This window comes from Callithrix jacchus, chromosome 22 (assembly GCF_049354715.1).
Source record: "Callithrix jacchus isolate 240 chromosome 22, calJac240_pri, whole genome shotgun sequence".
Classification (NCBI taxonomy): Eukaryota; Metazoa; Chordata; class Mammalia; order Primates; family Cebidae; genus Callithrix; species Callithrix jacchus.
Genome location: NC_133523.1, coordinates 44,632,889 through 44,645,780, shown reverse-complemented (window position 1 = coordinate 44,645,780; position 12,892 = coordinate 44,632,889). Strand labels below are relative to the sequence as shown.

The 12,892-nt window shown below is 48.5% G+C and overlaps 1 protein-coding gene across 1 annotated transcript; it reads left to right on the top strand.

Annotated features, from left to right (window-relative positions):
- The first annotated feature begins 2,704 nt into the window (after positions 1–2,704).
- KLK13 (kallikrein related peptidase 13) lies at positions 2,705–11,073 on the top strand. The gene is made up of 6 exons (XM_035285651.3): positions 2,705–2,746; positions 3,281–3,371; positions 7,126–7,312; positions 7,652–7,920; positions 8,997–9,133; positions 10,870–11,073. Exons 2-6 carry the CDS (start codon positions 3,320–3,322, stop codon positions 11,056–11,058), a joined length of 834 nt encoding a protein of 277 aa, XP_035141542.1. The 5' UTR covers positions 2,705–2,746; positions 3,281–3,319; the 3' UTR covers positions 11,059–11,073.
- The last annotated feature ends 1,819 nt before the right edge of the window (positions 11,074–12,892 follow it).

Sequence of the window (12,892 nt, the reverse complement as noted above, 5' to 3'; positions counted from 1 at the left end):
CATCTCTCTCTCTACATTTGCCTCTGTCCTTCTCTGCATTTTCCCTCTGTCCTCTCCCCACAGTCCCATCTTTCTGTCTCTGTGTATTTAGCCCTTTGTGTCTTCCTAGGTCTTCCCCTCCCTTCATGTTTGCATTAGGGCCCCTCCTCTGGGCCTGGGTGTGGGGCCTACTTTCTCATCCCAGCCAGCACTTCCAACCAGAACTTCCAGTTTCTGCTTGACAAAGAATCCCATTTTGAAGCCAAGCTAGGGAGGAGCCTCCGGAACCTTCAATGCCTCCATCTTAAGCTTTACTTATTTAACAAGCACATGTGGCCCTCGGTCCATGCCACACTCTCTTCAAAGCATTTTCAGGTACTCATCCATTTAACCCTTCTCCATGAGGCAGGTGCTATTGATTGTGCCATTTTACAAGTGGGGACACCGAGGCACAGAGCAGTCACATCACCTGAGCTCAGGCAGTCTAGCTCCAGGGTCTGAGGTCAGAACCACTAGGAATGCCGTCTCTTTCTCCAGTCCGGCTCTCTGTGGCGGAGGAAAGACCTGCACCTGTGAGACAGGTGCACCTGGATGTGGTCCAGTTTGTGTGTGACTTTCAGCCATGGGCTTGTGCATCAAGTGAGGGGGTGGAAGGTGCCCAGCCCTCAGTGGGTCTGTGACCTCACTTCAACCAGAGCCAGCCAATGTGTATTCGGCCAGTCATAACCCCTAACATCAATTTGACCTGGCACTCACATCTCAGCAAATGACAAGGCCAACCACCCTCACTCCAGGCTCCGGAACTTCCCAAGTCAGAAAGGCTTCTCAGGAAGCATGGACTCGGGTCACAAGAGGGCACTGGTACCCCGACTTCCCACACAAGCTGGTTGCCTCACTTAACCTGGCATCCGCCCTCCAGCCACACCACCTGAACACAACTCCATTCAAAAAGTGAACTCAGGCCCTGCCCTGTGAGGTGGGGGAAGTTCAGGGCAGAGAAAGACAGTGACCTTTCTCTCACTTTGAGAGGTGGGGTATGACCCAGCTCACCCCCACCAAAACCTACTGCATCAGAGACGTTCAACCTCACGGCTAGTCCTTGTCACCAATGTCAGCCCACAGCCACATCTCAACATTTCCCCATCCGAACCTCAATCTTAGTCCATCTTCAGTCCCAACCCAACAGCACCCCATCACCATATCCATAGACACTTTCCACCTTACAATCCAATTCTATCCCCAAACCAGCTCAACTGCCACATCCAACTCTATACGCAAGCTCATCCAATTTTCATTCTCCTCCCCAGACTCACTGCTGCCATCAGGCCCACCCGTAACCTAACCACAAACTCTCCTCATTTCCTATATTAAGCCATATTTTTCTTCTTAGCAAAAGACTTTGGAAGGGACCCAGCATTGGACACTGAGGTGTCCTCAATGCAAAGTCAGAAGGGTTATCTGATTTTATGAGGTCTCTGCACCCCTGACTGTCTTTGAGCTACTTCATGACTCTAAATTGCACGCTGCCCCTCCCACCTCCCTACTGCACCCCACCGAGGATAGAATTGGGGGTGGGGGGCACATTCCAGGGTCAAGGCTGTCAAGAGTGAATGAGGGGAGGAGAGATTCAGGAGCAGAGAGGTTTCAGATTTGATCTCCACATCCAAAGCTGAACGCCATCAGTAAGGACTGTGTAAGTTTCCTTGTGAGCCCCCACCCATCCGTCTCTGTTCCTTAACCTCATTGTGACACCTCCACTCTCGCAGTCTTTCCAAACTTCATCTGGTCCACATCCCTGGCTTTCTTCCAAATTCTGACCCCACCTCTGTCCTTCTTAATCCCTAATCCTGTCCCCTCCACCCCACAGGATTAATTCAGGGCTCCACCCAGCCATAGTTCCTGGAGACACCTACTCATTCCCAAAACACCACCCTTTCCTCCTTCCTCTCCCCCACCCCCAATCCACGTCTTCAAAGTTTTCTGACTCCTGCTTTTTCCTCTCCACCCACTCTGGCCTTGCTCCTAAAAGGCCATTTCTAGAAAATACTGCTTTCTCAGGCAGCATCTCTGCCCCATCCCAGTCTAAGAGCAATTGATTTTCTATCCACCCAGCTGATGATTTCCTTCTTGTCATCTGGTGGTTGCCAGGACAAGGGAGGCAGGATAATGGATTGTGGGTGTCCTTGTGTCTCTCAAAAGAAAAAGGGGCTGAGACTGGGCATTGGAACCTGGATGTGTTGAGAGCTAAATCTGAGATGATGTTGGAGATGGGACTGGGGTACTGGGTATGGTTAGGGACAGATAGGGACCCGGTGGGAACGGGTAGAACGTGGCCATCTGGGGGCTGACTGTGTGATAAGAATTACGCCTGGGGTTGGATTAGAGGTTACAAAACGGCGTGCAGAATGGGTCGAAGTTAGGGATGGACACGGGATTCGTCGAGGCTGGGGGAAGGGAATGGGTTGTCCCTTTACCCTTTGTTGGATCCTGCTGCCTGGAAGTTCACAGTGGGTTCAACTCAGGTTTGGGCGGGGTCCGATCTGGGTCCCAACACGTCCTGGAAGCTCCGCCCCAAGCAGAGGGCCAAGCCCAGGCTGGGGGCTGCCTGGAGACAGCCCGCTGAGCCACAGGGGGTGGAGAGGGGGAGGCCAGTGACCAGGAAATGCTGAGTGAGCTGGGGGAGGGAGTTCAGGGGTTAAAAGCCATGGGTTGGGGCTGAAGTTCCAGGCAGCTGGCGGCCGACGTTCCCGGAGGGCCCCTCACTCAGGTAGGGTCTGCCTGGGACGGGGGCGGGGAGCGGAGGAGGGCAGGAGAGGGAGAGAGGAGGGGATAGGAGAGGTGGGGAAAGCAGAAGGGCAGCTGAGTCAGGGAGAGGGAGAGTGAAGCTAGAGTCTCAGATCTAGAGAGAAACCTGCAGAGACCGAGAGAGGCGAAGAGCGCAGACTGATGAGAACTGGGGCTGACATCCAAAGTGGGGGCAGACCCAGAGTGGGGAGACTGGAAGGCGGCTTTGGAGGAAAGGGGCGAGGTGCACCGACCACCCAGCTCGCCAGAGGACAGGGAAGGAGGGACGGCTTTCCGGGGTGAGAGGCTGCACGCTCTCTCCACCCCAGGAGGCTGAACACTGCCCCTCCCGCCTCCCTACTGCACCCCCACCAAGGATAGAATTGGGGGTGGGGGCAGATTCCAGGGTCAAGGCTGTCAAGAGTGAATGAGGGGAGGAGAGATTCAGGAGCAGAGAGAGGTTTCAGACGCGGAGGTTCCGGGCACGCCCTCAACACCCCCTTCGCCTTCTCCTCAGGCCCCGCCCGCCCTGCCCTCCCCGTTCGATCCCGGAGCCATGTGGCCCCTGGCCCTAGCAATCGCCTCCCTGACCGTGGCCTTGTCAGGAGGTAAGAATGCGCGGGGGTGGAGGCGCGGTGGCCACTCGGGACAATGGTGGGAGGGGTCAGGCCGGGGGGAGGGGGCGTGGGAGCCACGAGCTCCGCCCCCCGCCCACTCGGGGCCTGGTCCTGTGGGGACAGCCCCGAGCGCTTCCTGCCTGTCCCTGGGTGACCCGATTTCCCGGCTGAGGTCGGCCTTCTGACCCCAGATCCCTCACCTTCGAAAACAGCCTTGCAGCAGCCCCTGCCCCGTTCAAGGCTTCCTGTCCTCTGTGGGAAGCTGGAGGACACGGGTTCGCGTCCTGACGCTGCCGCTTTGAGCCAGTAGCCTAGCAACTGCGTTGGGCCTAAATTGTGTTCATCTGGAAAATGGGTTCAATCTATAAGTGCTCACCACAGAAGGCCACTGGGAATATTGAAACGCTGTAATGCATCAGCCTTCAATATGTGGCAGATAGAAGGGACTTGTAAGTTAGCCACTGAGCCATTATTACTTTATTAATAGTATTCGCTCTTTCTCTCTCTCGCTCTCTTTTTTTTTTTTTTTTTTTGAGACCAAGCCTCATTCTGTCACCTGGGCTGGAGTGCGGTGGTGTGATCTCAGCTCACTGCAACCTCCGCTTCCCGGGTCCAAGCGATTCTTCTGCCTCAGCCTCCCGGTAGCTGGGATTACAGGCACCTGCCACCATGCCTAGCTAATTTTTGTATTTTCAGCAGAGACTGGGTTTCGCCAGGTTAGTTAGGCAGGTCTCGAACTTTGACCTCAGGTGGCCTGTGTCAGCCTCCCAAAGTGCCGGGATTACAGGCGTGAGCCACAGTGCCCGGCCTCTAGCATTCTCTCTTCATACGCAGTCCCTTCCAGAACCTTCTAGATTGTTCTTTTAATCCTTGGGTTTACCCTAAACCTATGTGACCCCACCCCAAATTGGTAGTCCTTAAGATTCCTATGGATCTTTCCTATCTTTCCCTGCCTTTGTAGGCAGGTTCTCTGGAAACTCCATTCATGAATCATTTAGTCATTCAACAAACAGCTATTAAACACTGCCCACTGTGCTGGGTGATGTAGAAGCGGAAAAACAGTCCCTGCTCTCAGCACCTGGAGTCTAGCGGGGACAGATACAGATGTTATTCAAACAATTATCCAAATAATTAGTTAATAATTATCTTGACATGAGGTGAAGACTTCAAGGAGTAAAGCCAGGAGCCTAGAGATGTAATGGCAGCTCCCAGACCAGAGGCCTTCCCAAAGGGCCTGACCACCGAGCCAAGACCTGAAAAAGGAGGGGTCTGTCGGTGCCTGGCACCAGGCACCATCCTTGGCCTGAAGGTGGGGTGGTTTTTCGACACTCCCTGGACTCATGCCTGTGCCTCTCCTGAGTGCCACACCCTAGGCTAGGAGAGCCCCATGTTATGCCTCGTGGAGTCCTCAACAACCTTGCGAGGTAGGTGCACTGTAACTACGCCAACTTCACAGCAGAGAAACCTAGGACTCAAGCACAGAAGGCTCCTGCCCCAAAGACACCAGCAATGGCTGGGTCAGAACCCTAATCAAGGTCGTCTGTCCTCCATATCCTGGACTTGAGGCTCTGAAAACCACTTTTATAACTTTTGACCTGACCGTTTTCTTAGTTAGCTCTTTTTTTTTTTCCACTCAAATAAAAGCATATTCAAGTTTATATTACTGTCTTGAATGGAGAACAGAATCCTTTGCCATCAATAAAAGGTAAGGGAGGAAATAAATCCTACACAAGGAAAAGAAAACAATATGTCTGTTGGGATGGACCACCTGAAGTTGCTGATACTTGACCCTTTTTGACCTTGCTAAAACAGCTTTTGCAGACGGTTCAACATAATGAATGTTAGGTGGCCCGCTAGGCTTCTGTGTCCTCCTGGCTTTAAAAAGTGAGCTCAGTGAGGATTAAGGAGGTGTTAAAGCCGCATTAGCACCATCCTGAGACTTTATCCTTGACAAAATCAGGATGAAAAGAGAACGGGATGCTGACTCAGCGTCTGAGTGTGTGATTTAATGTTACTTACATCTCATCTCTCTGCCCCCAAAATGATCCTGTGCCCACCGCTAACTCCTCTCCCTAACTGAAAACCACTGGGCTAGTCCCACCGCTTGCCCTGTAGTTGAGGAAGCTAGCTAGGGAGGAGGGATTTCCTGTTGTAGCTAATAATTGATAATAACATTGCCCACTGGCTGGATGCTGTCTGTGCTACCTGCTGTGCTGTATGGTTCGAAATGCAGGATCATCTTGAATTCTTCAGCTGCGCAATGAGAGATGAACTAGTACTTTTTCTACTTGACAGCTGGGGAAACTGAGGCTGGGAATTTGGGTAAGGTCACACCGTCACAAAATGGCGTGCATGTTCAGGATTGGATTCTCCCTGTCCCACGGACCCCTGCTGTGCTTCCAATGCCAGATACAGTGCCTGGCACACACAGCATTTATTTTTTGAGCCCCCACGACGTGTGTGCCAGGCATTGTGTTAGGTCCTGGGAATCTGGTTCTGAATAAAGCAGTTAAGGTGCCTGTCAATGGGGCTTGCAGCCAAAATGGAGAGATTTTTAAAAGCGAATGTATATAAATGTGAAGAGAAATGAATAGCAATCATTGTTCTGATGAAAATCCGTTGGGATAATGTAATGGGGCAACAGGAGAGTCAACATTAGACCGGGTGGTCAGGGAAGGCTTCTATGAAGAGGAGACATTGGAGCTGAGCTCTCAGAATTAAGAAGGACCCAGACATACAACCTCTAGATTCTGAGGGTCATCAGTAGAATATTCCATGTGTGTGTGTGTGGGTGGGTGGGTGGGTGGGTGGATGGATGGATGGATGGATGGATGGATGGATGGATGAGTGGGTAGATGGATGGATGGGTGGATGGATGGATGAGTGGATGGATGGATAAATAATTGGATGAGTAGGTGGATGGATGGATAAATGGACGAGTGGGTGGATGGATGAGTGAATGAATGGATGGATGGATGGATGGATGGATGGATGGATGGATGGGTAGATGGAAGAGTGGATGGATGGATGAGTGGACGGATAGATGAGTGGATGAATTGATGGATAAATGGATGAGTGGGTGGATGGATGCATAGATGGATGAATAAATGGATGAGCAGATGCATGGATGGATAAATGGATGGATGGATAGATGGATGGATGGATGGATGGGTAGATGGAAGAGTGGATAGATGGATGAGTGGATGGATAGATGGGTGGATGAATTGATGGATAAATGAATGAGTGGGTGAATGGATGCTTGATTAGATGACTACCTAAATGGATGAATGGCTAGATGAGTGAGTAGATGGAGGGACAAATCAATAGGATGAATGGGGGATGGATGATCGGATAGATTGATGGACAGATACTGCCTAGGTGGATGTGTAGGCCAGTCTCACATCTACCTCCTGAAATCCATCCTCTGGGAGAATGATACAGAAAATGCATATGAAGAGAAAGTCAGGCTCCTGCTTACCTATCAGTAACATCCTCATTTTGTGGACTCTTCTCTTAAACCCACAGTGGAGGATTTGGCACTTCTTTGGAAAAGAATGTCACCTCCTTGCCCTGACTCATCTTCACTTGGTTGAGAATAGCAACTGCCAGAGGTTGACAAATTCAGCTTCGGTTTCTGGTCACCCAGGGCAATAGTCTGATCCTTTCCCCAAGCCCAGGATCCACAACTCCAGGGCTCCTCTGCGCCCTGGGTCCCAGTTCCCTAACAATCTCTCTTCTTTACCAGGCATCTCTCAGGAATCTTCCAAAATTCTCAACAACAATGGGACCAGTGGGTTTCTCCCAGGTGGCTACACCTGCTTCCCCCACTCTCAGCCCTGGCAGGCAGCTCTACTAGTGCAAGGGCGGCTACTCTGTGGGGGAGTCCTAGTCCACTCCAAATGGGTCCTCACTGCCGCACACTGTCTGAAGGAGTATGTGGGGGCCAGGGGAGCATGGGGTAGGGATGAGAATGGGACTGGGATTGTGGGTGGGTAAAGTTGAATTCGAAGATGGAGTTAGAGTTAGGGTTGGGGATGGACCTGGGGGTGAGAATGAGGTTTGAGGTTGAGATATGGGGATTGGGTCTGGGAATAGAATCAAAGTAGGTGACTTGGATGGGGTTGCAGTTGAGGATGGGGGTGATGTGTTTGGAGATGAGGAAGGTAGGATGGAGAAGAGGTTAGGCTGAGGCTGGGAAGAGGTTGGGACTTGGGATTGGGATGGAGGTGAGCTCATCTTCATTCCTAACCACCCTCTTCCTGCACCCACAGGGGACTCAAAGTTTACCTGGGCAAGCATGCCCTAGGTCGTGTGGAGGCTGGTGAGCAGGTGAGGGAAGTTGTCCGCTCTGTTCCCCACCCCGAATACCGGAGCAGCCCCACCCACCTGAACCACGACCACGACATCATGCTTCTGGAGCTGCAGTCCCCGGTCCAGCTCACAGGCTACATCCAAACCCTGCCCCTTTCCCACAACAACTGCATAATTCCTGGCACCACCTGTCGGGTGTCTGGCTGGGGCACCACCACCAGCCCCCAGGGTATGCACCCACATGGGTGGCCTGAAGTCCCATAGGAGTGGCTGAGGAAACAGTGGCAGAGGTGGGAGGGAAGGTCTGAGGTAGACACCGTTATATATAAAAATATAAATAAGTAAATAAATATATATAAAGTTAGCTGTATCCTTTTTATAAATGTATATAAATTTGTGAATATATATGAACATAAATAGATCAAATTTATATGAATATACTATATGATGTATATTATGTATTATATAGTAATATATTTATATATTATACAAAAATTTTATAAATGAAATGTATTTTAAAAGTATAAAATTTATCACTTATGTATTTTAAATATGTATTTCTCAATAATATAGATATAAATATATAATATATAAATTATACATTTATATATTTATATGCTAAATGATTTTATCACTTATAGTATATAAATCATACATATAAAAATTTTATATTTCTATAATTTATAAGATGTTTAATATATTAAATATGCTTTATTAATGAAGTTTCTAATAATTGAATTTAATTTAATTATACATCATTACTTATTAAGTGTAATAAATTATATATATGAATATAAAGTTGATGTATATACCAACAAGAGCCCTTTGCATCTCCGTAGCAATCCCTGACTCTCTCCCAGCCTCACGTTTGTATCTTTCTCCCCAACATGCCCCATCTCCCTTCCCACCATTCTATCCATCTCTCCCATAACTCTTCCCATCCCTGTTCCTGCTTTTCCCATCTTGAATTCTCTATTTCTGACCATCTCCCTATTCCAACTCCCTCTCTCCAACTTTCTTTCCCCATCACTGGCTCCACCACTCTCTCATCAACCTCCCATTCTCTTGTCCCTTCCCTCCCTGTGCTTCCCTCCACTTCTCATCTCTCCCTTCGCCTCTCCCATGCCCCTCCCTTTTTCTGTCACTTCCATTGCTTTACCCAGGTACATGCTCATCTCTTCTCCCATCCTTCTCTTCCCATCTCAATTTTCTACCAGCTCTTTACCCATTCAACTTGCCTATTTAACTTTCATCCCATATCCTATCCAGGTCAGATACCTTAGACCTTCTCTCTCTTCTCCCCAGTGAGTTACCCCAAAACTCTACAATGTGCCAACATCCAACTTCGCTCAGATGAGGAGTGTCATCGAGTCTACCCAGGAAAGATCACTGCCAACATGTTGTGTGCCGGCACAAAAGAGGGTGGCAAGGACTCCTGTGAGGTGAGACCAGGAGGCTGCTGGGTGCCTTGAACAGGACAGAAAGCCAGAATGGAAGTGGGAACAGATGCGGGGGAAAGGCTTTGTTTCCAGCTTTAGGGGACCAATCTTTATAAGGTGCAATGTCCCCTCACATAGGAGGTCAAAATGAAAAGGGGCACCCAGGGATGGCAAGAATGATTCATCATAAGCCCCAGCTTTAACTGAGTGGCTGCCCAGATCCCTTTGTTGAGATGCATAAAAGTTGCTATTCTTTCACTTGTGAGTGACAGAAACTCAACTCAAACTGGCTTAAGCAAAATGCTGGTTTTTATAACTGAAAATCCAGGGTGTCTGGCTTTAGGCACAGATGGAGCCAGGTATGCAAATCGTGTGTTTGGAATTCTGTCTTTCTTTCAATGCTCAGCTCTTCTTTATTCTGTTTTGGCTTCATTCTCAGGCTCTTCCCAAGACAAGATGGCCCCAGCAGCTTTGAGCTTATATCCTACCCTCTAGGCAACCCTATTAGAAAGAGAACCTCTCTTTTCCAATAGTTCACACAAAAGTCTTGAGCATGATCCTCACTAGATGAGGCTGACCTAAGTCATGTGTCCTGAGCCATCACTCCGCCAGAACCGTGGGGTTCTCTGATGGGCCAAGCCTGAGTCACATGGTTAACTGTGGGGCTGGAGAGGGGCAGTTCCCCAGATGAAAAAATCAGGAGAGGCTGTTACCAAAATAAGGAGAAATGACCAGGTACAGTAGTTCGTGCCTGTAATCCCAGCACTTTGGGAGGCTGAGGCGGGAGGATTACTTGAGCCCAGGAGTTTGAGACCAGCCTGGGCAACATAGTGAGATTCTGTCTCTACAAAAAAAAAAAAAAAAGTTTTAAAATTAGCCAGGTGTGATGGTGCACACCTGTAGTCCTAACTACTTGGGAGGCTGAGGCAGAAGGACTACTTGAGCCCAGGAGTTCAAGGCTGCAGTGAGGTATGATCATGCCACTGCACTCCAGCCTGGGTGATAGAGCAAGCCCCTGTCTCAAAAACAAAAAGAAATAAATAGAGCAAGACACTGTCTCTAAAAAGTAAATAAAAATTTTAAAATAAATGTTTAATATTTTTTAAATAAGAAGAAATGGATACTACACTAGCAAAAAAGCAACCTCCATCCAATAAAGAAGCTGAGATTTGATTCAGTGAGAAAGAGTATGATACCATATTAATGATATGTGCCTCGATTGATTAGTGATGTCTGCCTTGGGCCCAGCAAGAGAAACAGATGCACACGTGTATTGCATACCCTGCCCAGGTGTGGATGAGTTCACTCAATAGTGAGAGGCACAGAGGAACCTTAAGTAAAAGCAGAGTCGGCTGCTGTGGGGCAGGGGTGCAAGGTGGGATTCCAGACCAGGGATACAAAAATGGGTATGAAATAAGTTCTTATCATTTTAATGAAACTGAGGAACAGAGAAAGACACAGAAATTTCTTTCTCTGTGTCTCTTTCTCTGGGTCTATCTCTGTCTTTCTGTCCCTCTTTCTGTCTCTTGCTGTCTGTCCCTCTGTGTTTGTCTTATCTGTTTCTCACTGTCTCCATTGTTTTCTCTCACAGTGTGTGTGTCTGACTCTGCCTCTCTGAGTTTCCTTCTCTGTGTGTGTCTCTCTCCACCTTTTACTCTCTCCCCACATGTCCCTGTCCCTGCCTTGTTTAGCCCCAGTGAGGACCTATCTTTCTCTTTCTCTTTCTCCCCCCAATTCAGGGTGACTCTGGGGGCCCCCTGGTCTGTAACAGAACACTGTATGGCATCATCTCCTGGGGAGACTTCCCATGTGGGCAGCCTGACCGGCCTGGTGTCTACACCCGTGTCTCAAGATACATCCTGTGGATCCGTGAAACAATTCGAAAATATGAAACCCAGCAGCAAAAATGGACAAAGGGCCCAAAATAAAAGTTGAGAAACTTACCTGCTTCTATCCTCTCGCCATGACTCCCTCACATTCCTGTGCAGCCCTTCTCTGCCCCTTACTCCCAGTGTTCGATTTGAACCAGTGATCCCTGTCCTCAAACATGCTCAGGCCCAGCTGACATTCTATATTTCGGAAGCATTCAGGCACTGCCAGGCCTGTAGTCACCCAGATGTTGCATCCCTGAAACATCTCAACAACCTGAATGTCCCAACCCAGACAACGACCCGGTCTCTCAATGTCATACATGGCTTCTATGAGCCCCGATCACCACTTGAATGTTCTGTCTAAATACTGCCATCAGCCCATCTCAACAATATACGTCCCATCAGTGGACCACCCTTAACATCTCTAACTCTTCAAGTATTTATTCAATGCCAGTATCCTAGACCTTTCTACCTTTTGCACTCAAGAAGGCTCTAGACTCCCATGATAGTTTATCCTGAAAATATTCTCTCATGCCCACAGTCTTCTGCCCTGAAAACATTCTGTGTACCTCCGTGACTCACCACAGCTAACACTGGCTCCTCAGAATGGTTCATTCTCACACTGCTAAGGGTGTCTCAGAGGTTCCAACCCAACCTACATCCCGCATTCTTCCAATACCCCACCTCTGCCAACATTCCTCTCTCTGAATCAATAGCACCCTAGTCTCTAGAGTTATGGGGTTCAGCATACCAAAGGGTCTCTTTGCCTGAACCGTATTGTCTATCAAATATTCTGTCCTGTGTCCCCTCCATGAACATCCTTCTTCAGTGTCCCTTGCTGTTATATCTTTGCCCATGACTGTAAAATGTAGTGATGTAGTGTTCAGTCACTAAATCCTTGCTTTGGACAAGTTATAAAACTCACAGTCTCTGTGCTTTCTCATCTGTAAAATGGGTTCATAATTTTTTATCGTAGCATTATTACAAGGATAATGTCAAGCACTGCTCACTATTATCTGCATGGTTCCCATAAAATATTACCTTAGAATGTGAGTAACAACCCTTCAGATTTGCAGTGTCCCAAAAAAGTGTCGCATTGTTTTGTTTTCCTCAGATGTTTGTTCAGTGTTGATCACGTGCAAGCAATCTCCTGGGTGTTGGGAAATGTAGTTTATTTATTCAACAAATATTTCTACCTATCATGACCCAGGCACTGTTGCAGACATAAGTGATAAGCAATGAATTAAACAGATAAAAACTTCTGCCCTTGTAGAGATTACATTCTTTTCAGGAAGTCTCCATAACAAAGATGAATAAAGAAATGGGCTGTCAGGTGGTGCTACATGCCATGGGAAGAAATGAAGCAAGGGCAAGGTGTGGTGGCTCCTGCCTGTAATCCCAACACTGGGAGGCCGAGGTGGGAGGACTGTTTGATGCCAGGAGTTCAAGACCAGCCTGGACAACATAGCAAGACCCTATCTCTACAAAACAGTTTTAAAAGTTAGCTGGACATGATGGCACGAGCCTGTAGTTCCAGCTACTCAGGAGGCTGTGGGAGGACTGTTTGATGCCAGGAGTTCAAGACCAGCCTGGACAACATAGCAAGACCCTATCTCTACAAAACAGTTTTAAAAGTTAGCTGGACATGATGGCACGAGCCTGTAGTTCCAGCTACTCAGGAGGCTGAGGTGGGAGGACTGTGAGCCCAGGAGCTTGAGGCTACAGTGAGCCGTGATTGTGCCGCTACATTCAAGCCTAGGTGATAGAGCAAGACCCTGTCTCCAAAAAAAAAAAAAAGCAGCAAGGATTAAGAATCGGGAATGTTGCATTGTATATGTGGAAGGTGTAGCACTGCAATTTTAAACAGCATGGTCAGGGAAGAGGACCTAAC

Excerpts from the sequence above, each read along its gene's own strand:
- KLK13 (XM_035285651.3), top strand. The coding sequence starts at position 3,320 with ATGTGGCCCCTGGCCCTAGCAATCGCCTCCCTGACCGTGGCCTTGTCA. Across the intron at positions 7,313-7,651 it reads GCCGCACACTGTCTGAAGGA|GGGACTCAAAGTTTACCTGG; the intron begins GTATGTGGGGGC and ends CTGCACCCACAG. Across the intron at positions 7,921-8,996 it reads CACCACCACCAGCCCCCAGG|TGAGTTACCCCAAAACTCTA; the intron begins GTATGCACCCAC and ends TCTTCTCCCCAG.